Source organism: Garra rufa, chromosome 2 (genome assembly GCF_049309525.1).
Source record: "Garra rufa chromosome 2, GarRuf1.0, whole genome shotgun sequence".
NCBI classification, from domain to species: domain Eukaryota; kingdom Metazoa; phylum Chordata; class Actinopteri; order Cypriniformes; family Cyprinidae; genus Garra; species Garra rufa.
In genome coordinates this window covers 46084776-46109361 of record NC_133362.1, presented here as the reverse complement: position 1 = coordinate 46109361, position 24586 = coordinate 46084776, and the positions used below count along the sequence as shown (strand labels likewise).

The following is a 24586-nucleotide window of genomic DNA, read 5'->3' as shown; positions in this document are numbered from 1 at the left end:
ATAAATATATTTCCCAAAATTAAATAAAGAAATGACCTATACAGTTTATAACAGGGGTCTTCAACCTTGATCCCGGAGAGCTACTTTACAGCAGATTTTAGCTCCAACCCCAGTCAAACACACCTGAACCAGCTAAGGTGTTCAGAATTTCTTGTTAGTTACAGGCAGGGTTGGAACTGAAGTCTGGAGGACAGTAGCTCTCCAGGAGCACAGTTGGAGATCCCTGGTTTATAATGTATTGAAGCAGGAACCCTCGCCTTATCCGCAATAGTATCCGTGTCAAGCGAATATTTGGCAACCCTGTCAGAGCGAGTCCAGTAGAAGTGAGTGCGCGTACTAGAGACAAGAACACAGCCGACTCAGGAAATGGTTTGGGTTTAGGAAACGCGCCTGATATCGCCTTGCGACGTTTTGGAAAACAATGGCAATGCCGAAGAATCCTGTAGTCCAGTTTGGTCTGTTTTACGCGTTACTTTTTCCGGTCTTAGGTTCTGGTGAGTGTCCTTGCTTAAACCTCTCGTGCTAACGGTGCAACACCGTTGTTTTGTATCGTTGTAGCTAACGTTATTTATCTTCTGAGCGTTCATGAGATATGAAGCATGCGTTCACATATTTTTAAAATAAATAACAAACACATCAACTAACAGTACTTTGTTCTAAAATCGCTGCTTTTGTATCATTTAAATGCGTGGAACATTTTTGGTAGCAGGCCTGTTTGGGTTCCCAGGCACGATCATGAAAATCATGGAAGTATAAGCACATTTTTAGCATTAGCCTATAATTCCATAAGTCTGGATATTACTCTAAAGTTATCGCTATAGAGAATATTAATATAGGCTATCGAGTTCAAAACATTACTTTTACATTACATTAATTAAAAATGATTTGAGATTCAAACAAGTTTTCAAAACATAGTTATTATAGATTACTTGTATATACTATAGGAGTGAGCCTGTAAGACTTTTATAGAAAGTGCGCTAACAGTTTAGCCTTTCATTTCTGTTGTTTTCAGCATGGGATGAAAGAGCCATAGATCCGAGGGACTTGATTTGGAATGTAGCTCAAATGTCACTGCTCCTCTTTTGTGGTCTAGACTCAAAAACAAAGCCTGTATTATATACTGTGCCATGGTACTTTATTCTAAAAGTTAAATTAAATGTTAAAGAGGGTTTACTTTACTAGCTGGACAAACAAGGGTTTGCTTTGTCATATTGCACTTAGTGTTGTCACGGTACCAAAATTTCAGTATTCGGTACCAATACCAGTGAAAATCCACGGTTCTCGGTACCAATTTCGGTACCAAAGTAAAACACAATTAAATTAATTGAACAACACAATTTTTTTATTAATAAAGTTAAAGAAAAATAAAATGTGCAAAAACCAATGTCATTCATTATACTTATCTAAATTTAGTTTCAGGTTTTTCCAAGTAATAAAAGTATTTCAAGGATTGTAAACATTTTAATTATTAAATAACAACTAAATAAATTACAGGCATTCAAAAATTGTACACAAGCTTCATCCAAAAGTTTGTTTCTGCTGCTTATAAAAACATCTGTAACTGTTGTCTTGTTTAGAGTTTGCTGGGGTGTTTCATGATCTTCCTCAATCTGCAGCTGTAAAAAGAAAATATAATACATTTAAGTAAAGCAGTGGTATAAGTCTGACCAGATGCAACATTAGATCATTGACACCAGCAAAAATATTAATTTTCAGTAAATAACAAACCTCAGCTTTTATAATAAATTTAGATAAGATTACATATATTAAGTTAGCTGTCTATCACAGATAGAAAATGCAGTATTGAAAACTCTTTACAAAACGATTTCATTTGTTAGACAACATGACCTTACAAAAAAAAAACAGTAGTTATATGGCAATTATTCTTCTTAAGGTTAGGCTCATTTCAACATTTACTAATCCATAAAATCATGTTAAACTGTTAAACATGAACAAACATGAATGATCATGTGTTTGTATTGAATAACATTTTGAATTAATGTTGTAAAAATATATTGTTCACTTAAGTTTGTTAGATAATGCATGAATTTGATCTTATTGTAAAGTATGACAAAACTAAACTGGAGATCAAACGTGTTTTATTTGACTGTACTTATATTTAATCCAAACTGCGTTCATATTTAATAATAAAAAGCTTTATGAACCTGCTAGAGTTATCCAGCCAAGAATAAGAACGTTTTCTGACAGACTGATATTAAGCATAATATTAAGACAGACGTTGTTAACGATGCATTTGTACATTCTTTAACACACATATTTTGGATAAACAGGCCTTTTGTGTGTATAAGTAGTACATATATCATGTATTTCATTTTTCTTTTATCCTAATAAAAATTATGGGAGCGTTAAATAGCCCAAAATCGTCCCAAAGCCCAGCATATTAGCGTTAGCCGCTTATGCTAACGATTAACAACATTACAATTCGACATTCAAATTAAAAAATGCACTAATGTTCTTAACAGAAGCTCGAAATATCAAATTAAATTGAAACATACCTTACTTGAACTCTTTCATTTGATCCTGCAGTCGGTCTTCACTGTGTTTTGTTCAGTTTGATGCGTTTCCTTCTTTTGAGAGAACCTAGACGATCTATGATGTTCGCCTTCAGCCGAGAATCGAAAATGTTTGTAGCATGCCTGGCTCTTCCTTGTCAACAAGTGGATTCAGAGCGACCGCATCAGCAGCAGCGCCGAGGAGAGCGCAACTGCGCAGTGCGCACCTTTTAGATAGCGCGTCAAGAACCGGGTCGACCGGATAGTCGGTACCACCGGTACTAAAGAAAACCTGGAACCGTAACATTTAATTTTTTTTAGTACCGACTTGGTACCGAAGTACCGGGACTTTTGACAACACTAATTGCACTGATAATAGAGTACCCTACCAAACATAAGCACGTTACTACAGCCTTTTTAGGTGGCGTCTTCTGTTTTCTAAGTAATGTAATCATTCAACATGTTCACCTTTCAATACCAGTTATTTAAAATAAATATATTGTTTTTAATTTGCACCGCAATTTTTTTTTTTTCAAAAGACATATTTCTGCTTAAAGGTTCAAGAAACCTAAATAAAATAATGATGAGAAAATGAGAAGAGAGAAAGCTGTCTTCAGTAGATGTGACAACAGGACAGTTGCAGATCATTTGTAATTTGTCAGTAGATCATGAATAGAACGAGGCAGGGGCGTAGCTCCAGACAGTTAAGGGGCATCAACACAAAAGCTAATCACTTGCACCTGTTTTTATGCCTTGCCAGTTTAAACATTAAAGAGATTTTAAAGCATTCAAGAACAAGAAGACCTGAAAGGTGCGCAAACAGAGAGCAGAGTCCCAGGCACTGCCCTGGTGAAAAAAAAAAAATAGCTTAAACCAGCCTTGGTCATAGCTGGTCAGCAGGCTGGTTTTAGAGGGGTTTTGCCCACTTTCCCAGCCTGTCCAGGCTGGTCTTAGCTAGTCAGGCTGGGTAACCACCCGCTAAAACCAGCCTGGCCAAGCTGGGAGACCAGCTACTTCCAGCTTAAACCAGCTAAGACCAGCCAACCAGCCTAGGCTGGTTTTAGCTTGTTTTTTCAGCAGCGTGAACACCGAATGTTTGCATTTTCTTGCTTGAACAGGCAAATACATAAGAAATTTCTTTGAAATACACATCCTGATTAGTGTCCATGGAAAACTGTTGATTATATCTTTAGGGAGCTTAAACGGTTGAGAAAGAAATCAGATGTGTATAATTATATTGGATGCAGTTAGGGCTGGGCGATATGGCAAAAATGTATTCTCGATAATTTTTTCCCATATTGAACGATAACTATATACACTCTAAAAAGTGCTGGGTTAAAAAATAACCCAACCATAACCCAGCTGCTGGGTAACTATGGGACAGAACACGCGTTGGGTTGTTTTGACCCAAATGCTGGGTTAAATCATTTGACCCAAAATGCTGGGTTGTTTATTTGACCCAACCAGTGGGTCAGATTAACTGTGTTGCTGGGTTAAAAACTACCTAAATATTGGGTTATTTGTTGTCTAATTGCCTTGCTACCTTTATATTTACCAATAATAATATATAAATCACAAAAGAATGTAAAATTATTATTGTTTTTCTGTAATACAGTTACACAACACAAAAAAATGCATCTGTAAATGTCAATTTAATGAGTTTTCATATTTCTTTTTAATACAGTTTTCAAATAGGTGCAGCTGTCACACATTTTGTCCAACCCTACAGACACAAATAACGGTTTTAGTAGATCAGTTTCTTTTAAACACAAAACTGTAAACAAGGCACACTATATTCATATTCTTTATGTCAACATTGCAGCAGCAGAACACTCAAAAATGAATTATTACCAAATTAGAATCATTCCAAACATTATGCCATTAAAACTTAGCCAAACAAAGAGTCCACCAGACAATTCTTACAATTTAAAACATGTTACAAGTGGCCAAGAAAAAAACCTTTTGCCCTCAAAAACTTCACACATGAAGACTTATGTCCATCAATATGATATACTGCAAGCTGGAGAAATTCCCAGGCAACAAGTCCGCTTCAATGGCATGGCCTGGAACAATGGCGATGGTCTAGAAATGTCGTTGTCTCATCCCAAGGCTCAAATCCACCATGTTGGTCCCCACCTGTTAATTATACGGCATTTAGTCTTGCAACATAACTAACATTTTAAGTTAAGTGTATTTTATGAACATAAACATAGAGGCATGAAATAAATGCTCATTTTGCTTCTCAACTTTTCATACAGTTGTGGTCAAAATTATTAGAACACTAGTATTTTCACCAGCTAAATAAGGCTTTAAGTCAGTGATTTCTCTTTTGCTGTAGTGTGTCAGTAGGAAATATCGGTTTACATTTCCATTCATTTTGCCATTAATTGTGATAATCCAGTGACATTTTTGTTTGCACAACAGCCAGTGGTCCACACAGGATCTGATCTCATCATCATCCAGAAGAACTGTGACAGCGTCTCCAAGATGCTCCAAGAGACCTGCCTGCAAAGCTACAGTACTGTTAAGAGTTAAGCACTTGTCTAAAAATGTCATAAAATGATGCTGTCAAAAATAATGTCATAAATAAATGTTCTTTATCAGTTAACCTTGATTAACTAAATTAAATCAACATTTGGTTTGACCATCCTTTTGCGTTTAAAGCAGCTTTTGCCCTACAGTAGGTGCACTTGCACATAGTTTTTCAGGTAGCTTTGCAGGTAGGTCTCTTGAAGCATCTTGGAGACGTTGTCACAGTTCTTCTGGATTTAGTCTGTCTCAGTTTGTTCTGTTTCTTCATGTCATTCCAGACAGACTGGATGATGATGAGATCAGATCTCTGTGTGGAGGATTGGCTGTTGTGCAAACAAAAACCTCACTGGATACACTATTAAAGGCAAAATGAATGTTTGGAAATGTAAACTGATATTTCTTACTGACACACTACAGCAAAAGATAACAAACACTGACTTAAAATATTTTTTTAGCTGGTGAAAATACTAATGTTATAATAATTTTGGCCACCACTGTGTTTATATATATATATACACCCTTATTAGAGCAGAAAACGTAAAACAAAACTTACAGGTTGTACGTCAATGAATGGCCTCCGGGATTCCGTGGTTGTGGGTCTGAAGACCTTTTATCCAGAGTGGGCAGGACTTTGAAAGCACTTTCCCCTTTAGCATCTAAACCATAGGAATAATATGCAAACTGTGAGACATATTTTATAATCAAAACAACAAACTGAAACACTTTCATATGAAGATTTCTTCATTCCTTTAAATAATGCAAATTAATTCCCACCCTCATTCAACTACTCCAGGTTAAGTTTAGGTATGGGGTCAGATTCAGGGATGTAGAATATGCTCATGCAGAATAAGGCATCAGTTTGTGCTTCATAAGTACTAATTGACAGCCAATATACAAGCTAATAAGCAACTAGTTAAGTGTTACTGTACCATTGTATTTACCAGTTGATGTGTGTCAAATACAGTTGCATATGTTTTTTATAGATTGACATATTATAAGAAAAAGCTTACCTTAAGTCATGTCACCTTATCCCTTGCTGAGCACTCGCAAGAATTAGGTCTGCAACTGTAGCCACTTCAAAAAGTCTGCCTCTGGATATAGCTTCCTAAAGTCTTGTGAAATCTGATAAAATCTGAAAAACAAATGTGGTTCAATAAGTTTAAGGTTTATACTGGTCTCCTAGTTTGTAACGCAACACAGGCATTCACTAAAATGTCGTTCACATGCCGCGCCTAAAAACGCGTGAAAACGCAAGACGCGTCGCTTTCTCATTCTTTCCAAAACGCAGCTTGCTCTCACATGGCGTCTGCCGTTGCTAAGCAACCATGTCCCGTGCCTGGAAAAACGAGCTTCCATTATGAGCGTATATAGGCATCTACATCTGAAATAACAAACTTCAGTGCGCAAAAAACACGACATGTGAACGTCCGCATACACCACGAGAGATTAAGTCTAACTTTACATACTGTAGCTAAGACAACATTACATTTAAGTAATAAACAATAGTACATACCAGTCATATTGTGGTTTAACATTATTAAAGTAAGGGACATAGCGTTTTAGCTAATGCAGATAAGTTACCTCAAGGAAAAAAGCGCGAAAATGCTCAACATAAAACATATGGATCTATCGTTGGATTCGGCACGTCGCAGACATTTACTTGAAAAAATATGCCCTTAAAAGATAAATTTTTGTATGGAATTATCTAATTTTGACAAAACATTACAAAGCCATACAGTATGCAGACAGTAAAGGAACTTACCCCCGTATTTCTGACCTACTCTTTCCATAAGGCGTTAAAATAAAGGCCATGTGTATACTGTAAGTTATACAAATAACACTACACACACACACACACACACACACACACACACACACACACACACACACACACACACACACTTTATATAACAATAAAGCGATTGTTGAGGCAAAAAAGTACATCGCTAGGGCTAGGCTGCTTAAGTTACAACGTTCGTCATTCACGGAATAAAATGCCAACCCCGCACAGCGACATATCAAATATTGCATTAAACAGTGAAATCAGTGTGCTCTAAAACACAACTTATTAAAAATAAAGGTAAATAATGATATAATCATATTAATTTACCTTATAATCCTGCTTGCTGCGAGGTGCGTGACCGCCTGGCGAGGAGACGAGTGAAGAATCCAGAATGTTCGATGAAGTGAAAAAAATAAACAAACCGGTTGGGTCAAAATAACCCAACCCAGGTGTTCATAGTGAAAGAACCCCTTATAGTCCATTAGACCCAGCATGATCAACCCAACTGTGTGTTTACAGTGCCTCAAACAACCCAACATTTTGACCCAGCACAATTAACCCAGCAATGTGTTTACAAAAATAACCCAGCACTTTTTAGAGTGTATATTTCGATATAAGCTGTTGATGTTGCCAGCTTTACAGATTTGGCCTTAAAAATTAAAACAACTTACTAAAATAAATTTAAAAAATAAAAGTTGTGACAGAGTATGGTAAATGAGAATAAATGTACAAAATGTAACCATAAAATTATTGTAAAAAGATCATTTGTAACAATTATTTATTTATTTATTATTATTAACATAATTGTTTATTTTCTCTATTATAGGTAGAGCTATTTAAATTAGAGGCAACCACTGCATTTTGAAACAATCTACAGTATGAATAACAAAAAATTACGAAACAGTTCTTTCTTAATCGTATTAAGTGCAGACAATTCAGCCATAATCTAAGTAGGCTACTCTCTAAGTGCAAACAGAGACCGAATATTTCAAGCATGATACAGAGCTATAGACATACACAACCTATCATAGCCTACATGCTAATAACAGTTTAGATACGCCATGTAGCCTAATTTGTGTGCATTGGGGAGTCACTCTCTAAACAAGGGGGATTAAAATTGCTTTTGAATGCGCGTGCGTTTTTTGCTTTCGGTTTCAGTTTTAACAATCGCGCCAAACTCTCAGCTGAGCTGAGAGTCACTTTTCAGATAGTCAAACCACTTATATAACGGAATTCGTGCTACCTTTTTTTGTCGACAGTTTCAACATCTTTGGATAATAACTCGAAGTTAGTTTCACTTTCGTCGCTGCTTCCTCTCTCTCTTTTTTTGTCGTCCTGGTGTTAAGTTTGCTTCGCAAAGTGCGGTAGTAAATGAACTTTGTACTTTGACATGCACACGCACGCTGCAAGCTGATTGACTGTTGTCTCATATTTCTACTGTGTGATTGGCTCTTAGATTAATCCATATCGAGCAAAAAATGTCTAGAGCTTATCATCGTTATTAACATAAATTTTATCGCGATTCGATATGATATCGTTTATCGGCCCAGCCCTAGATGCAGTGTCTCTTAATGTGGTTTCTCTACCTTAACGCCTACAAATTTGCCAATTTAAATCATTATTTAATTTCTATCTTTGTTCTATTTATTTAAAACACTAATTAAACCATTATTTCATAATTGTACCTGTATATTATCGCAAAGCTTCTACTAAAATAATAAATAAAATGTAATAAATCAACCTGTCAACAGGATGAGGACTGTAACAGTGTCACAGTAATAATATATACAACTTAGTCCTCTGAAGTGAAGATCACTACTGTTGACTGAGACGCAAGTTGGAGGTGGTTGCATTTAGAGAGCAGAAAAAAGTGTGTAATTGCCTAATTCTTGGTGAAGAATCATTACTCATAATCCCAAGGAGCGATCCATCAGTCAGAGTGGTTGTTGGTACCATGGAGGCGTAAATTATAGCAGGAGAGGTCAATGAAGGCCGTCCACTTCCATTAAACACTGGAAATGATGCAACTGAAGTGGTGAGATCATTAGCTTTTCACAAAGCTCCTGAGACAAACTTTTACTAAGGAATAGAGAGAAGTTATCATTTAAGAGTAAGGTCGGGGTTGACCTCGTTGCTATGGATGATGTCAGTGATTGGCTGATAGGGAGAGGTCTCTGTCAATGATTTATTCATAAAATATTATAGAGGGCGATATTCAAATAAAGGTTTAAAAATAAAGATATGTGTGCCAATAAATGCAGCATGTTCCTGAAAATGTTTATGTTCCAATTCCAAGGCAGATAGCTGGCAACAGCCATTTTAGCCCTTCTACAAAAAAAGGAAACATTGCTGGAACATACTGGTTAAAATAGAAATTGTATTGGTTTTAATTGTAACTGTAATGGTGCCTGTTCATCTCTACTAATAATTGGTCACCTTCTATTGGTGGCCACTAAATCCTAATGGAATATGTCCCAAAAACAGTATAGGAAACCATTTATTAATGATTTTAATGGTTAAAAGTGGATGTAAAAGTTTGTAATATTTGTAGTGTAAACAATCAGAATTTCTGTGATGATTTGTTTTTTTTCAGCAGAGAGGATAGGCCTAGTTTGTGATTTGGTTTTAGTGACTTAGGAGTCCTCTTCACTACTCCTAGTGTTTCACAGATTTAGGAGCTAGTTTTAGTGTTAAAATGCTTTGTGAAATACTCTTAGAGCAAAAGTTTAGGAGTCCTAAATTTAGGATTGACACACCCTTGCCTAAATCAGCAAGTTTATGAGCTACTTTTAGCCGTAAGATGTTTTGTGAATACAGGCCCAGAACACTAATTGATTTATGAGTGTCTGCAAAAGAGAAATAGAGTTGTACATCATTTATCATCAGTAGTGGAGTCAATAGCAATTGTCACAGATCTGTACACCATATAGGCTACATTCCAATATGTATATTAAAAAACCTATGTTTCTCTATTCATTTCTGTGTATAAAGATAGAATGCCCTGTTAGATGTGATATAAAGTAACAATGCCGTTTTATCTGCGGGCTCTTGCAGGTGTTGATTTCTCTTGCTGTAATGGCAGATGGCTTTCAGCTAGATTCCTACTCTTTTTAGGTTTGGCTTTAGCAGGTATTATATCTTTGTTGAAATCATTAGTATCAGTTTGCAGTTTGTCCCTATTTTGAATGAATGTTTGGGTCTAGACTTCTAATTCTTGTTCAAAGGTTGGGTGGTGAAATACTTTTTTTGTGTGTTTGCTTGCTAGACCTTCTCTCATTTCTCTTTTGCTCTTTTACTTCCTTCCTGTTATTCTTTTCTTCTTGTCTTTCTCTTAGGTTTTCTTTCTCTATTCTTGTGTTCAGTCGGTCACACATTGGCATGTTTTGGCCAGGTTTTGAGGTGTTTTTTTAAAGTACAGTGTGATTTCTATAACGTGGCCTTTGGTTTTATTTTCACACTTGTGTCACAGTAAAACCACATTTAGGTCTGTTCTGAGCGGGTGTGAAAACGTCACCGATCACACGTGGTTACAGCTGCAAATCAGTGTGGCCTTAGACCGTGTTTGCCGGTGTACATGGAGGTGTTACTATGTCACTCTCGGGTTAAAGTCATAATAGGCATCGAGCAAAACAAACATTTGCATCTACTGTAATATCATTTGCATCTGCTTAAATGGCTTGATTTGAAAAAGATTTGATTGATTTTGTTTTTCCACAGTACAAAGATACATCATCGTAACCAACATAGTCACCCACTTAAGCATACTCTAAAAACTTTCCCCCATTGTTTTTCCCTAATTCCTTTTTATAATAATTATAATAATAAATATAGCTGCCTGCAATCAGCAGTGACAGGGCCAAGCACAAAGAAGGAAAGATAAGTCATCCCAGCATGGCTGGCAGCATCAGACCAGCTGCATCAATGAGCAGTTGAAGAGGTGTTTATGATTTTAAGCAAAAAGGCTAAAAAAAAAAAAAAAACAGATAAAGTCACCCACATAAATATGATTGAAAGATTTGTAGACCAGTAGGTGTTGCTGTTACGAGATTGATGTGGTGTGGTGTGGTCTGTGTGAGGTGACAACAGCACAAATAAAGTGTAAAATTGCAAAGATACAGCCTTAGAGTCATTTTGGCATCATGCCCCAACTCATGTACGAATATAATTCCGTCTATAGACATGAAATCCATAACTTTTTGTCAGCACACTCTGAAGATGATCTGATGGTCGAGGAGTTAAAAATCTAAATGGCGGACATGAGGTATGGCCAACTATGGAATAATTGGTTTCTATGTTTTCAGCATGACCCACAGCATATTTTGAGACCAATTTTATTACAATAGGCTAATGAGGCTAATGCAATCAAAAGTTATTTGTGTTTTTGTAAAATGTCATAATTAATGGCTAATAAATGGTTTAGTACTCTTGACCAATAGGTGGCGCGGTTACCAAATTGATGTGGTGTGGTCAGTGAGAGTTGGCAATAGTTTGTAAAAAATTGGTGTCAATATGTCAAAGCTTTGCAGAAATACAGCCTCAGATGCAGTTTGTCATCTTTCCAGCAGATTTGTTGATGCGCTAAATGGAAGCCGTTTAAATTCCTACTGTACATTGACACGAAATCGCTGATTTTTTTTTTTTGTCAGCATGGTCTAAAGTCATGGTCTGATCCGAGTCAAATTTGGTGAAAATCTGAATAACATTCTAGGAGGAGTTTAAAAAAAGTAGGTTTTCAACATAAGTTAAAATTGCAAACAGGAATTTTATCCAATTATGGCATAATTGGTACTTATGTTCTCTGCATTACCCAGGAATATATCAAGACCAGTTTCATTTGAATAGGCTAATCTAAGCACAAGTTATTAGCATTTTTCAAAATTTATTTATAACTTTTCACCACAAGGTAGTGCTGCCCCAAAACTGTCAGGGCATGATGTCCAAGACGCATACTAAGTTTCTTAATGATACGTCGATGTGTTTGTAAAATATAGCATTTTACAGCAAAATTCAAAATGTCCAACTCCCAAAATGACTGACATGGCATTGTTATGGTTTTACCAAATAAGTCAGTCTTATTTCAGTTAGTCTGACATATCGTCACTTGATTTGGCTCAAAAAAAAGTCAGACTAACTGAAATAAGCCTGACTTATTTGGTAAACTTGGTTTATGGAACACCCCCCTGGTTTGTGTTTTTTTTTTCAGCCAAACCATTGAGAAGTTATAGGCAAAAATAGCCATTTTTCATATCTCTTGACTACTAGGTGGCACTGTGCTAAAACACTGCAGGTTGCCTCAGGTCACTTTTGTTAAAACACACACCAAGTTTAGTCTCAATATGCCAAATCATTGCGGAGATATAGCCTCAGATCCATTTTTGCAAGCTTTTCGTAGAGTTCGTTTGTGTGTAATTTGATTGACTAATCAACTTAAATTCCGTAGCTTTTGGCCAGCATGGTCTACAGATGATCTGAGCCAATTTGGGTGAAAATCAGACAAAGCATCTTGGATGATTTCGAAAAAGTAGGTTTTACAAACTATTAAAAATTAGCCTGGAAAAAATCCAGGCCCTAATCTATTAAGATTAAGGGTCTGGCATCAAGCAATGAAAAGGGCCTAACTCGAGGAGCGGCACCAAGCATGCATTTGAAACTCTCACTGCACGCAATTGGACAACGCCACGACCAATCACAACAATACAGCCCCATACGCTTAGCTACCAGCGGAGCTAACTGATAGATTTAACTCTTGCCGTATCCAGTTGGCAAAACGGCAAAAACGTCTTGCAGAGACAATTCAAATTGTGCTCTCGCGAAACCTCTGGATTTCCAGGGTAATTAAAAATAGCACAAAAAAAAAAACTACGATTTTTTTTATTTATTTATTTTATTTTTTTGGTGTACAAAATTAAACACCAAAGGGATCAGAGGAAATTCAAATCAAAGATTTTTCCTTTGACCTTACAGTTCAAAAGTTATTTGCATCAAATAATAGAAAGCAGAACAGAGGAAAAATACGGAGACACCTATTGAAGACATTTGTTTTTTTTTTTTTTATAAATTGTATTAACTTTGTTTTCTAGTTTCCATGCTTAAGAGTTTTTCCAGTGGTGTTCATGCTTTTGATTTTATATGTAGCAAAGTAGCAATGCATACCAATGCCACATTGACTAACAAACTCATATTGAGCAAGACCTGCATTTCCTGTGATGACGCATGCTGTCAGCCACTTCCTCAGCTCAGAATGACCTGAAAAAGCAGGCTGTTATGATGGTTAGTCATTCAAAAAAAGACATGTATTCATCTAAGGCCTGTTTTTTTTTAAATACTGTGATTTACAAATAGGTTAGCCCTTAGATTATACCAGGGGTGCTCAAACTCACCCCTCAACCCCAATTAGACACACCTGAACCAGCTAATCACATTCATATGCATGCCAGAAACTTCCTGGCAAGTTGGAGCTAAACTCTGCAGGACACTTGGCCCTCCAGTACTGAGTTTGGGCACCCCTGGATTATATATTACCAATCAAACAATCTAACAACAAAAATGGACTGGACTCTCACTCTGTTCAGGCTGGTTTTAGGGGTTATTGAAGGGGTTTCCTTGTATGTTGGTTACTTGTTTGCTGCATCCCCTTCCCTATTCAATTTTTCTCATCAATTGTTTTATTTAGTTTTTTATTTGTTTCCCACACTCGTTTTAAACATTTATATTTAGATAATAAGATTCAGTCATGTCTATCCAAAATTTAGTGTGTTTAAGCTCATCTAGTCCAAGATAGTGACATCTTTAAAGAGGTTTGTCTGATTTAAAAGTGCCTCAGCATTTCTCCAACCGTTGAGCAATACTGGAAGTATTTGTTGTTCCAATGAGCATTTAGTAAGACTTAATGTACTAAATCTGAATGTTTTTTTTTTTCTACAGTTCCTTCTCCAGCAAACATCAGTGTTGTTTGTCACAACTTTGTGAATGTCCTCTACTGGAACTACAGTAACCCAACTGAACAGCTGAAATTCAGTGTAAACATCACATCTTATGAGAGGTATGTGCGTGTCAAGAGCAGCTGACCAAGAAAAAATATAATTTCATATGTTTTTTTTATATATATATCTGTCTGTTTATTTCCAGTAAGTTCCAAACAGTTGACACCTCTCAGACGTACCTTGATATCAGCAGCTACAGCAGAGATGCGGGTGACGATTACTTGGTGTCTGTGACGGCACATGATGGCCAAGAGAAATCGGAAAGTGTCTTCATTAGATTCACCTACAGCCAAGACTATTTTGATGAGAACAAACATAAATATAAATGTAAGTTCTCAGAGCATAACTTAGTCATATAGATACAGTATTACTGTTTATTAAATACTATAAAACACTATCAATATTTCTCATGCATTTAGGGTTTGTAAGTATAAAAACATTTGCAGTTTATTCAGCCCAAACCATAGTTGGAAAATCTTGCATTGGCTTGTGGTAAAACAGTGTTCAGCAGACAGTGATGGCATCATTATTATTTGCTTAATTGGTCCTTTCTCTACTGCATCCGTTTAATCAAACAGCTGCCCTTATCCTGCAGAAAACACTGCATCATGGGTTTGTTCTAATATGGCATCATTTGATTAATGCTGCCATATAAGAATAATAACTTCCTTAAAGTTTTAACACTCATTTTGCTGCCTTGCAAGCACTGCTGCTGTTTCCTTCAGGAAATGCAAATCTATTTGTATTTTAGTGTTGAAATTTGCATTTGCTTTAGTCTCTTGCAGGATGACCTTATTTCTATTTTTGTCTAGTTATTTTTTACTTAAAGCAATATTGGCTTTTGCTTTTTCCAGGCTCTTTGGACTTTCCAGCTGTCAATACATCTGTCCACAAAGATGTGATTGAAGTGTCCTTTGAGCACCCTTTCATGCTTCATAACCAAGACATTCTGAACGAAGAATTTGTGTACACAGTCACACATGATGAGGTCTGGAAAAGCAGTCGCACAGACTTCCCCATGTCCTTCTTTAAATATTAGCTGTGTTAGGTGAATTGTTAAAATGACTCTTCTTTTCTACTTTCACAGCAAAAGGTTTCATTCTCTTGTTTTGAGGATGAGGACCTGTGCATTGAAGAAATCCATTTTAACCAAAGCACAATTGGACAGTGTGTTACGTTGAAGTTAGAAGGAGAGATTGCTGGTATTCCTATAACTACCAACAGTAGTGTCTGTGTCCCTCAGCCGGCGCCTGAGACAAGTAAGAGCATTATCAGTTTAAAAGTGTTCATTTTCCTCGATGCAGAGCTTTCTTGTCATGATATTAAGTGCAGAAGGGATGTGAAACCCACCTTCCCCTCACTAAATATTCCCTATTCACTCAATGTCATATAGTCAACCACATTAGAAATGGGTGAACACAATTTCATTCAGTGAGTCCAGTTTTTCCGGTGACAGTAGCAGCCGTACTTAACAAGAGTAAGTTTGGGAATCGAAGTCTATTTTTACAAAATAGAAACTATGATACTACACTATATACTGGTGTTTTACTCTTAAAATTGCCAACATTTCTTCAAAACTTTGTGTCAGTTTCCGGACTACTTGGTGTTGGCTGTGCTTAATGACTCTCCACGTGAATTTTTTTTTTTTTTTTTGCGATTATTAGTATTGTTGTTATTATTATTGTCAAAGTAATATTGTATATTCTACTTGGTCTCCTTTGCATTATTAATAGGACGGTGTAAATTGTATAATGTGCCCAGGGACATACATAATAAAATAATATAATACTAAACAAGAGATGACTCCCATTAATGGCCTTATTACTGTTGGATCAGGATCACATTGTTAAATTGAGTTCATGCATCATCCGGACTCAGAATCGTTTAATTTATTTTTGGGAAAATGTGCATTTGAATATAAATGCTGTTATAATTTACCATGATGTAGTGATTCGAGGGAAATGACTGAGTAAACTGAAAAAATACGCTTAAATATACCGGATTAAGAACAGAAACTATAGCTGGCGCTATGTTGCGCATATTATTTTGATGAGTCAGCAGTCTGAGTGTCCATTTAAATTACAAACAAGTAAAATGTTTGTTCTTTGTTGATTATATAACAACAACTTGGAAAACAGACAAAACAGAAAAGTTCAGAAGCTTTATTTGAGTCAAGAGCATATTAATATAATAGGCGCAGACCTGTAGCGGAACTGACTTTACCCTGCGCTGACGTAATTTCTGATTTTTGTGAAAAAGGCTAATTCTTTGCTTAAGCCGAACAAAATTGGGCCGATTACCAAACATGGTTTTTGTGTTTTTCCCCAATGTATTTTGCCAATTATTTTCACCATTGCATAAATTAAATAGTTAATATTTGCTTTTTACAGTTTTGTCTTGCTTTTCAACGAAAAAAAAAATCAATTACATAATTTAAAAATGTTTAACACTGAAAATTAATTTTGGTGGAAACCCACAAGAAGACCTCAGTACTACTTTTTGCTGACAGCAGCAGATTTATTAATGATTCTCATCACGCAGATTTTCCTCGCGCTTTGGACTTTGAACAACATAATGTTCTGTCGTTCATTTACTAATAGTTTGGTGATTTCAGTCATCATACAGTAACTAGCAACAACCAGCCCTTTCTCTTCTCATGGAAGACATGCGATGTGATACTAAACAGTCTCTCACTGTCGGTGCTTGGAATGATTTTTGCGACCGTTTTAAGTGCTTTCACTTAGCTGACATGTTTGCTATCCAATCAATGGCAGGTTGGGAGAGCACTCAACTTTTCTAAAAGGGCGTTTCTTCAACTAGGTGCACTTTTAGCCTTGAGAATTTGAAGAAAAAAAATTTGTTCAAAAGTCACATAACAGTCTCATAAGTTTAAATAATTTGTCTAGTTTTAAGGTCTGTAAGAGGACAAACTTAGATTACAAGAGAAACAGTTAATATTTTACTTTTTATTTTTGACCTGCAATGAACAAATGTGCATATCAATATACAGCTGTTATTTAAAAAATAGAATAACTTTGGTTTTTATATTAAGTAGAGCATGGTTCATAAATTGTGGATAATTTTTTAATGTGTGATAAGAACCTTTTAAATATTTTTAAAAAATGTGTGTGTGGTGGAAATGACATGGTGGTGGTGGTGGAAATGACAGCGTATTGTGGAAATGACAAGAAATTAAGGTAAATATAGAAAAGATTGATCCCTATGCTGGAACATGACTGTTTCTGGATTGAAACATTTGCAGATCATGCAAATCTATTTTCACAATCCATAAAAATTGTACTTTGTAACCATAAATGTCATTTCCACCACAGAGGGCAGTGTGGTGGAAATGACTGTGGTGGAAATGACATTTCTGTAGTTTTTTGTGAAAAAATGGAAGATAGCTTCACTGACTGGCTTTGAATTATTACTTAGCATTTTGTGTATGTAAAATACTCTTATTTAACTTAAAATTTTTAGCTTTTTAATAACACCCTTGATGGTACAGTATGTGGTGGAAATGACGTAGAATAAATATATTCACTGATCAAGCAATATTTACTTTGATTTTTCTTCATTTGTTGTTGATGAAAATTTAAATTCCCTCCATGTCCAACATGTGCGCTGATGTCCCTGAACATTTCCATTGAAACCACCTAAAAAATCTTTCACACAAACTTTTTAAAGATACATTACAGTGCTGTGGTGGAAATGACACCAATACTGTGCGACAGCTATATTTTGTATAAAAAGAAATATTGATAGAGGTCTCACATTAAACACTATAATGTATTTTAATTATTTTACTAGTGCTTAATTCAGGTACATTAATAGTTACCAGATAAGTCATATTTTTAAACTCTATTATCATTGTTGAAGTTTAAAAGTCTGGGTGTGCGACAAGGAGAAAACACTGATTTTGACACCTATAAGAAGGTTGAAAAGTATGAAAAAATCATAATAGAAAGGTAGTAAATTTTTTTTAGGTTGGTTTTATTGTTAGCTTGACAAATAAAGAGGAATTTGTCCAAAATTGTATGTATTTTTAAAAATATGACCAAAGTACATAAAATTGCCCATAGTCTAAGAATCACCCAAAAACGTATTTTTTTTTTTTTTTCTCCAGTTTTGTCGATTTTGATAGTGGAATGGTAAATTTGAACTTCACCTTAAATAAAGTCAGTATTTGTGATTCCTGGAGTATGTGCCATTAAAATGTTCTTGACTTTTCTGTAGATAAACCAGGATTAATCGCAGGTTTGCTCGGTGGAGGGACCGTTGCGCTCTTCATTATCATGGGCGTTGTGTGGCTGCTCTGGAGGAAATGGTCCAAAATCCCTCAAAAGCCTGAGTTTTTGGTAGGTATCTCTGTGTCCTTTCACTTTTTTATTTTTATTATTATTTTTTTTTTTCACATCCTTATTTTGGTAGGGATGCACTAAAATGAAAATTCTTTAGTCGAACAAAATTACACACTGGGCTGAAGGCCGATTACCGTACATGGTTTTTCCAGTTTTTTTCTCCATGTATTTTGCCATTTTTATTAATCACTAACAAAACAACAATTTAAAAATATTTAACACTGAACATTTTAAACATTCTAGTAGACATTATAGCCTACCAACAAACCACAATTTAACTTAAAATGAATAAGTTAAAATAATGTTCTTTGGCCATTTTTAAGACCCCCTTCTTGAATCAGGCGTGTTTTTAATTATTTTTGTGTTAGTTTTTATTTTATTTTACAGAACAACAGTAAAATGACAATACTAACATTTATTAGCAGCAGATTTATGAATGATTCTCATTACACAGATTTTCCTCATGCTTTGGACTTTGAACCCTGGCTAAGGAGCTGGTGCAGCGTTCTCAGAATAGGCTACATTTTCTAGTCTTACTAGAACCAGAAAATCAGAGCATATCACACCAGTCCTCAGGTCCTAATTTTAAAGTACTTTTACTCATTTATAAATCACTCAATGGTCTAGGACCTAAATACATTACAGATATTCTCGCTGAATATAAACCCAACAGGATCACTAGGATCGAGTCAGTTAGTAATATCAAGGGTTCACACAAAACAAGGGGAATCCGCTTTTAGCTATTATGCCGCCCGCAGTTGGAATCCGCTTCCAGAAGAGATCAGATGTGCTAATACATTAGCCACTTTTAAATGCAGACTCAAAACTCATCTGTTCAGTTGTGCATTTATTAAATGAGAATTATTGAAACGGATTGCGTTGTATTTTATGTATAATCATTTTTATTCTTAACTGTTTTAATTCATTTTAAATCATTTAAAATGTTCTTACATTGTTTTTATTGTTATCATTATTTTTCCTTTTATGATTATTTTAATTCCTCTTATGTACAGCACTTTGAATTGCCATTGTGAAAGAAATGTGCTATAGAAATAAACTTGCCTTTCCTTGCCTTACATACAATTTGTTTGTGTATTAGGCAATATAATGTTCTGTAGTTTATTTACTGTTTATTTACGGTTTAAGCTTATTTCGCAATTTCAGTCATCGTTAAGTGCGCGCCTCTATTTGTTAGCGCCACGTCGATGTTCGGTATAATTTGTTTGCTTTTTTTTCCCCCTATTTTCGGCTGATTGATTTGGTTGCCGAACATTTGGTGCATCCCTAGACAGAATTTAACATGTCCAGGTGAACTGTTCCTTTAGTGTGTGTGTTTTTTTTGTTTTGTTTTGTTTTTTTCCCTCTCAGCAGTGTTTTGTATTTGCATTTGTGGGATGTCTGGTGACTTGCTGTTTCAACAGCAGCACCAAGACTAACAGTTTTCTCCTTTCCATATGCAGCGGCGCAGTCCTGGGCAATTTTCCACAATGCTTTATTCCCAACCTGAGCCAACTAATGTTTCTTCAGTGACACCTCAGGGACACACACCCCTACTGAACGAGGACAGTTCTAGTTATGGTTCTCCCCCCATTTCCCCGACTGAGAAAGACTGCAAAGCAAACACTATCCTTGATGAAACAGTAGTGGATCTACCTGAGGAGGTTACAGAAGAGGATGAGAATAACGATGAATCTGAAGACTTTGTCAGGTCGTCTGACTATGACAGTCCCAAATTCCTGCAGGAGATGAGTCCGGGGGACATTACTGAGGGATACGGCCCACGACCACCAGTACTTTAGGTCTGAACGCTTGTGAGAATGCCACTGGAAAGTGTTTGCATTTCTTGTGGAAAGATGGCCTCTTGGTGCACTAGCATTTTCACACACTGACCAGCAGACGTTGTGTGCACAGTGACAAAACTGCATCACACCCATCAAAGTCAAAGCTGTGCACGATGCTGGGAGTGTGACATCTGTGACGTCTCTCGCAGTGTAGAACGTTAGATAATGCTGAAAACTATTTAGTTTAGTTGTGATGTGTCGCAGTTTAGATGCATTGATGATGTTAACTACAGGCATGGTGAGTTTCCCACTAATCTGCATTAAGAGAAATGAATGTGTAAATAAAATAATTTGGCTTCAAAAAATGAAGAACAAAAAGAAAAATGGAAACTGTCCTGCCAAATAAAAAAAAATCCGTAGCTGTCATGTAACATAGTCGTGATGTTAAAGACATTTATCTCAGCCATAAACATAGTGTGTAATTCTAATTTCAGGTAGACCTGAAAAACAAACAAAGCTATCAACGAAACAGAAAATGAACACTGATGACTATGCAGCTTTAAAAAGTTATATGGTGGTTGAAAATGGCCATTTTGACTGAAATGCTCTATTGTACCAATGAGACTTTCAGAGAGGCACATCCAGTAATCTGATTTGCTCTCTTCCCACTTGATTTGAAATAGTTTTTTTTTTCTTTACTTCAAACACACTTTACACTTTCCTGTGTGTTAAAAACTGGAGTGACAGGGTTTTTTATGTGTGGGGAAATTCTTATGTATGTTTTATTTTTCTGTTTTTATAGGGATATTGCAGGTTATTACTATTACTATGCTGCTTTTGCCATAATATGCATGTCATAGCATACATTACAGAGGAGAAAGGTGTGTTGGATTCAGTGCTGCTGTAGCAGTTGATTGCTACAATATGCACGTTTCTAGAGTGGTAAACCGTTACATTTGTAAAGTGTTGCTGTTATAACACCATCTTCGTATGTCTACTTGAGGCTGCAATTAATATCTACAAAGCGCTTCTCTGTAATTGTACAATTCTCTGGCTATATAAATACAAAATAGAACAGCATTACTCTAAATGCCTCATGAGCAAACATTTCATTATATATATATATAAATGGCAAGATGGAAATTTTGTGAGGAAAGACATTGTTGATGTGACTTTTTTTTTTTATTTAAAGTACTTTTTATTAAACACTTCTTTTTTTCTTAATCTCTTCTAACCTTAAAAATGTAGGTTATTTAAAAAAACTAAGCAAATTTGCACTTAGTCAAAACTTATCAACAATCAAGAGTACAGTCTCTACACTGACCAGAAAAAAGCGACCACAAAAAGGCAAATACAAAATTACCTTGGGGACCCAAAAATGACAATTCTATGTTTTACTATCCACACAAGTAATTCTTGTTTATATCTGTGCAGTTTGGCAGAAGCTTTTATTTGAAATCACATGCAATACTTTCAAGGCACACATTTGATCAATATGGATCTTTCAGGAAATTGCACTCTTGGCCTCGTTTTTGCTAGTGCCATAATTCACCAGTTTAATTTTGACAATTTTATACATGTTTGTGTGTGTGTGTGTCAAGTTTCTGCACAATGCACTATATTTTTCTTTTCCAGTAGCACTTTTTTTTTTTTTTTTTTTACTTTATCTGTATATCATGTCTGTTTGATGTTTATGTGCTTTCTCACATTGAATTGTACGACATTTTAATCACAATAAATAATTGCACACTGGCTAATGATTGGAAATAATAATTGGCTTCCTCATTATTTGAGCTGTTGATTAAAATATCCATTTGTTATAACCTATTATGCTCTGCACACGAACTATAAGAAATTTCGACACTAATGAGTTTTTGAGTCAAATATCAGACTACAGCAGTATGTGATTTTAGACAAAATAATGAATTTAGTACAGCTTGTTCGTCATTCCTTTGTTCTGTATGGAAATTCAATTTTATAATTTTGATGAGAATATTTTGTTGATAAGGTAACATTTTTAAAAAGGTCATCTGCGATACAATGAGACGAGTTTAAAGCTACTGATGAATCAAAGTGTCCTGATAATTTCTCAAATGGTTTTCCAATATTGCTCGACTGATACATAAACCATTTTTTTAAAGAAAGGTCAAGACAAGACTTTTATTTTGAAAAGATCTGTTTGGTAAGCAAAGACCACTGTCTTGGAGGGAAGCAGACGCGCATCACATACTGCATGTTACGAATAACTGTCCATTGTCAAAGCAGGATTTGTAGCCTGTGTAAGAAAGACACACAGAGAGGAAAAGAGGTAAAAGAGTGGATGAGGAGGCCCCTCCTTTGAAAAACTGTGGATGTCAAAAGCTTATTCCATACAGCTACTGCTGCTGGCTTATATTTACATTCAGCCGATGTGTTTGGACTTATAACTCACTAGAGCTGTGTTTAAGTAGATTTCCATGAAATAATTTTAAGTATTTCAATGCAACAAATCTGTTTTCATAAACAATGTCCCAGCATGAATGCTCCACATAAATTGTTTGTTATTAAAGCATCTACGTTCACAGCTTTTTCTTTTAACAGAAATACAAGCATACTGTACTGATTTGGCATGGTAGTCAATACAATAAACAATGCCTAATCTTGTAGCGTTCAACCTTTATAAAGGTTGGGACACTGGGGTAAGATGAGCCATATGACGAAGGGTTCTAAAAATATGGCTTCTTATAAAAAAGGCTTAGGGGTAAATCGATCTGAGTCAGTGGGTATAAGATGCACCAAACTGACCACCTGACTGAATCTTATTTAAACCCATGTGAAGCTTTAAAAGTGCCATAGAATGGAAAACTGTATTTAGCTTGGCATAGTTGAATAATAGCAGTTCTGTACATGGACATGACATACCGTGAGTCTCAAACGCCATCATTTCCTGTCTTATATAATCTGGTGTTTGCAGAAGACCACTGAAAAAGAGGCCAATTCCAACATAACACAGACTATGATGTTATAGTCGCGATCATTAATAGACACGCCCCCAGCATTTGCATTGCCCAATCAACAGAAGTTCTGCAGCTAGGCTATTGTGAAAAACAAAGCGAGGACTATAGCGAAAATGGCAGATCACTCCTGGTTGTACAGGAGATGTTAAGTGCAGGGATTGTTGGTGTTTGTACTCAGAAAGGCAGGGAAAACAATAAGGCGTTCTAATATAATAAGGCGAGCCACTGAAGGGACATTAATGCTAGCGGTAGCCTGTTATATTGCAGTACATAAGATTTCACTTACCACATAAACAAAGTAAGAGAGATGACTGCTCGGATGATGGCGAATGATTTGCAGATCCTGAGCATCACTAACCAGCATCTAAACTTGTCAAATATGTGGTAATTACTGCCGCTGTGGTATAACCTTACACAGAGCACATGCAATCACAAATCTCAAAAGTGAAAGTAAAAAGTGATCACGCATTCAAAATGGCAGTTTCAGTGACCCACATATTAATGAGCTCCATGATTAAATATATTTTTTCCTCCATGTGTTTCCTTCCTGCTGTGCTGCTAAATGAGCCGCTCTTTGAAACAGCCAATCAGAGCAGAGCTCATTGTTATTATTCGTGAACCTTCCAAATAAGGTAAAAACAGACAAATCCTAGGGTTGTAAATGGACTTGTAAAACCAAATGTTTGCCCTAAGCCATATACCTTCTATGCAGATATCAGAATAATTTTAAATATTGTATCAATGCATTCTATTGCAAAGATAAGTTCATGTAAAAACTAATTTAATAATCAAATTTATTTTTACAAACAGTCATATTTCTTTTCTTAAAGCTACCTTTTTTCCTTATCCCCATGTACTTTTAGGGGCTTCATAGAGCACTAGTTGAGATTTGAAAATCTGAAAAAAGTGTGTATCTGGAACAGGGTGATCCAATCCAATTTTGCTTTGAAAAAATGGCACAAAAGTAAGATGGGTTACCTGATCCTGGATAGCAAAACATGGGATTGCCAAATCCAGATCATTTAGATCCAGATTAAACTGGTCCCTGGTTATAGACTTTGTGATATTTCCACAATTTCCAGGGTTGAAGCAATACAGTATAAAATAATGGACTGGACAGACTTCATGATGGGCCAGTCCTTGGCAAAAATAAATAAATAAATAAACATGTATCACAACCCAAAGTGCATTGGTCTAGGAAAATGCCAGATTACCAACACTGTTATTTTTCATTTGATTATTATATTTCTGTATCTAAATACTACTTTTAGACCTTATTTTGTTTGTAATTTCATTCTGTTTATCTGTGCTTGTAATTTGTGTTTTTTGTATTAATGACTGTTCACGTGTCAATTATAATAGCCTAACATGATTAATTATGCTTTTCGTTTTCGTTTGTTTGTTTGTTTGTTTGTTTGTTTTTTGGCATCTAAGAAGTGCTTAAAGTAATTACTTCTTTATGATGACTGCAGGGCCTGTAGGCAGTGTTGCCAGATTGGGTGGGTTTCCCAAAATTTTAACTGCCAAAATAATGTGATAGAATTGTATTGCTATGGTTGATAAGGACCATTCACCCTTTAAATAAAGAATAATGAAAAAATAAAATAAAGATAAAATAAAATAATAAGATAAAAAAA

General features: G+C 35.6%; 1 protein-coding gene and 1 long non-coding RNA gene across 2 annotated transcripts; one reads left to right on the top strand and one right to left on the bottom strand.

Moving 5' to 3' along the window:
- The first annotated feature begins 313 nt into the window (after positions 1-313).
- LOC141326488 (interferon gamma receptor 1-like) lies at positions 314-20346 on the top strand. The gene is made up of 7 exons (XM_073835231.1): positions 314-494; positions 13753-13870; positions 13957-14138; positions 14666-14799; positions 14899-15070; positions 18048-18169; positions 19633-20346. The coding sequence occupies exons 1-7, from the start codon at positions 422-424 to the stop codon at positions 19969-19971; spliced, it is 1140 nt and encodes a 379-aa protein (XP_073691332.1). The 5' UTR covers positions 314-421; the 3' UTR covers positions 19972-20346.
- On the bottom strand, positions 3942-7407 carry LOC141326487 (uncharacterized). The gene is made up of 3 exons (XR_012353903.1): positions 6056-7407; positions 5599-5701; positions 3942-4649 (listed from the first exon to the last, which is right to left on the bottom strand). It is a non-coding gene; the product is annotated as an uncharacterized lncRNA (long non-coding RNA).
- Positions 20347-24586: the final 4240 nt, after the last annotated feature.

What these genes read in the sequence shown, in the direction of transcription:
- LOC141326488 (XM_073835231.1), top strand. Translation starts at nt 422, where the DNA reads ATGGCAATGCCGAAGAATCCTGTAGTCCAGTTTGGTCTGTTTTACGCG. An exon ending in AACATCACATCTTATGAGAG is followed by an intron (nt 13,871 to 13,956) that starts GTATGTGCGTGT and finishes GTTTATTTCCAG; the next exon opens with TAAGTTCCAAACAGTTGACA. An exon ending in GAACAAACATAAATATAAAT is followed by an intron (nt 14,139 to 14,665) that starts GTAAGTTCTCAG and finishes TGCTTTTTCCAG; the next exon opens with GCTCTTTGGACTTTCCAGCT.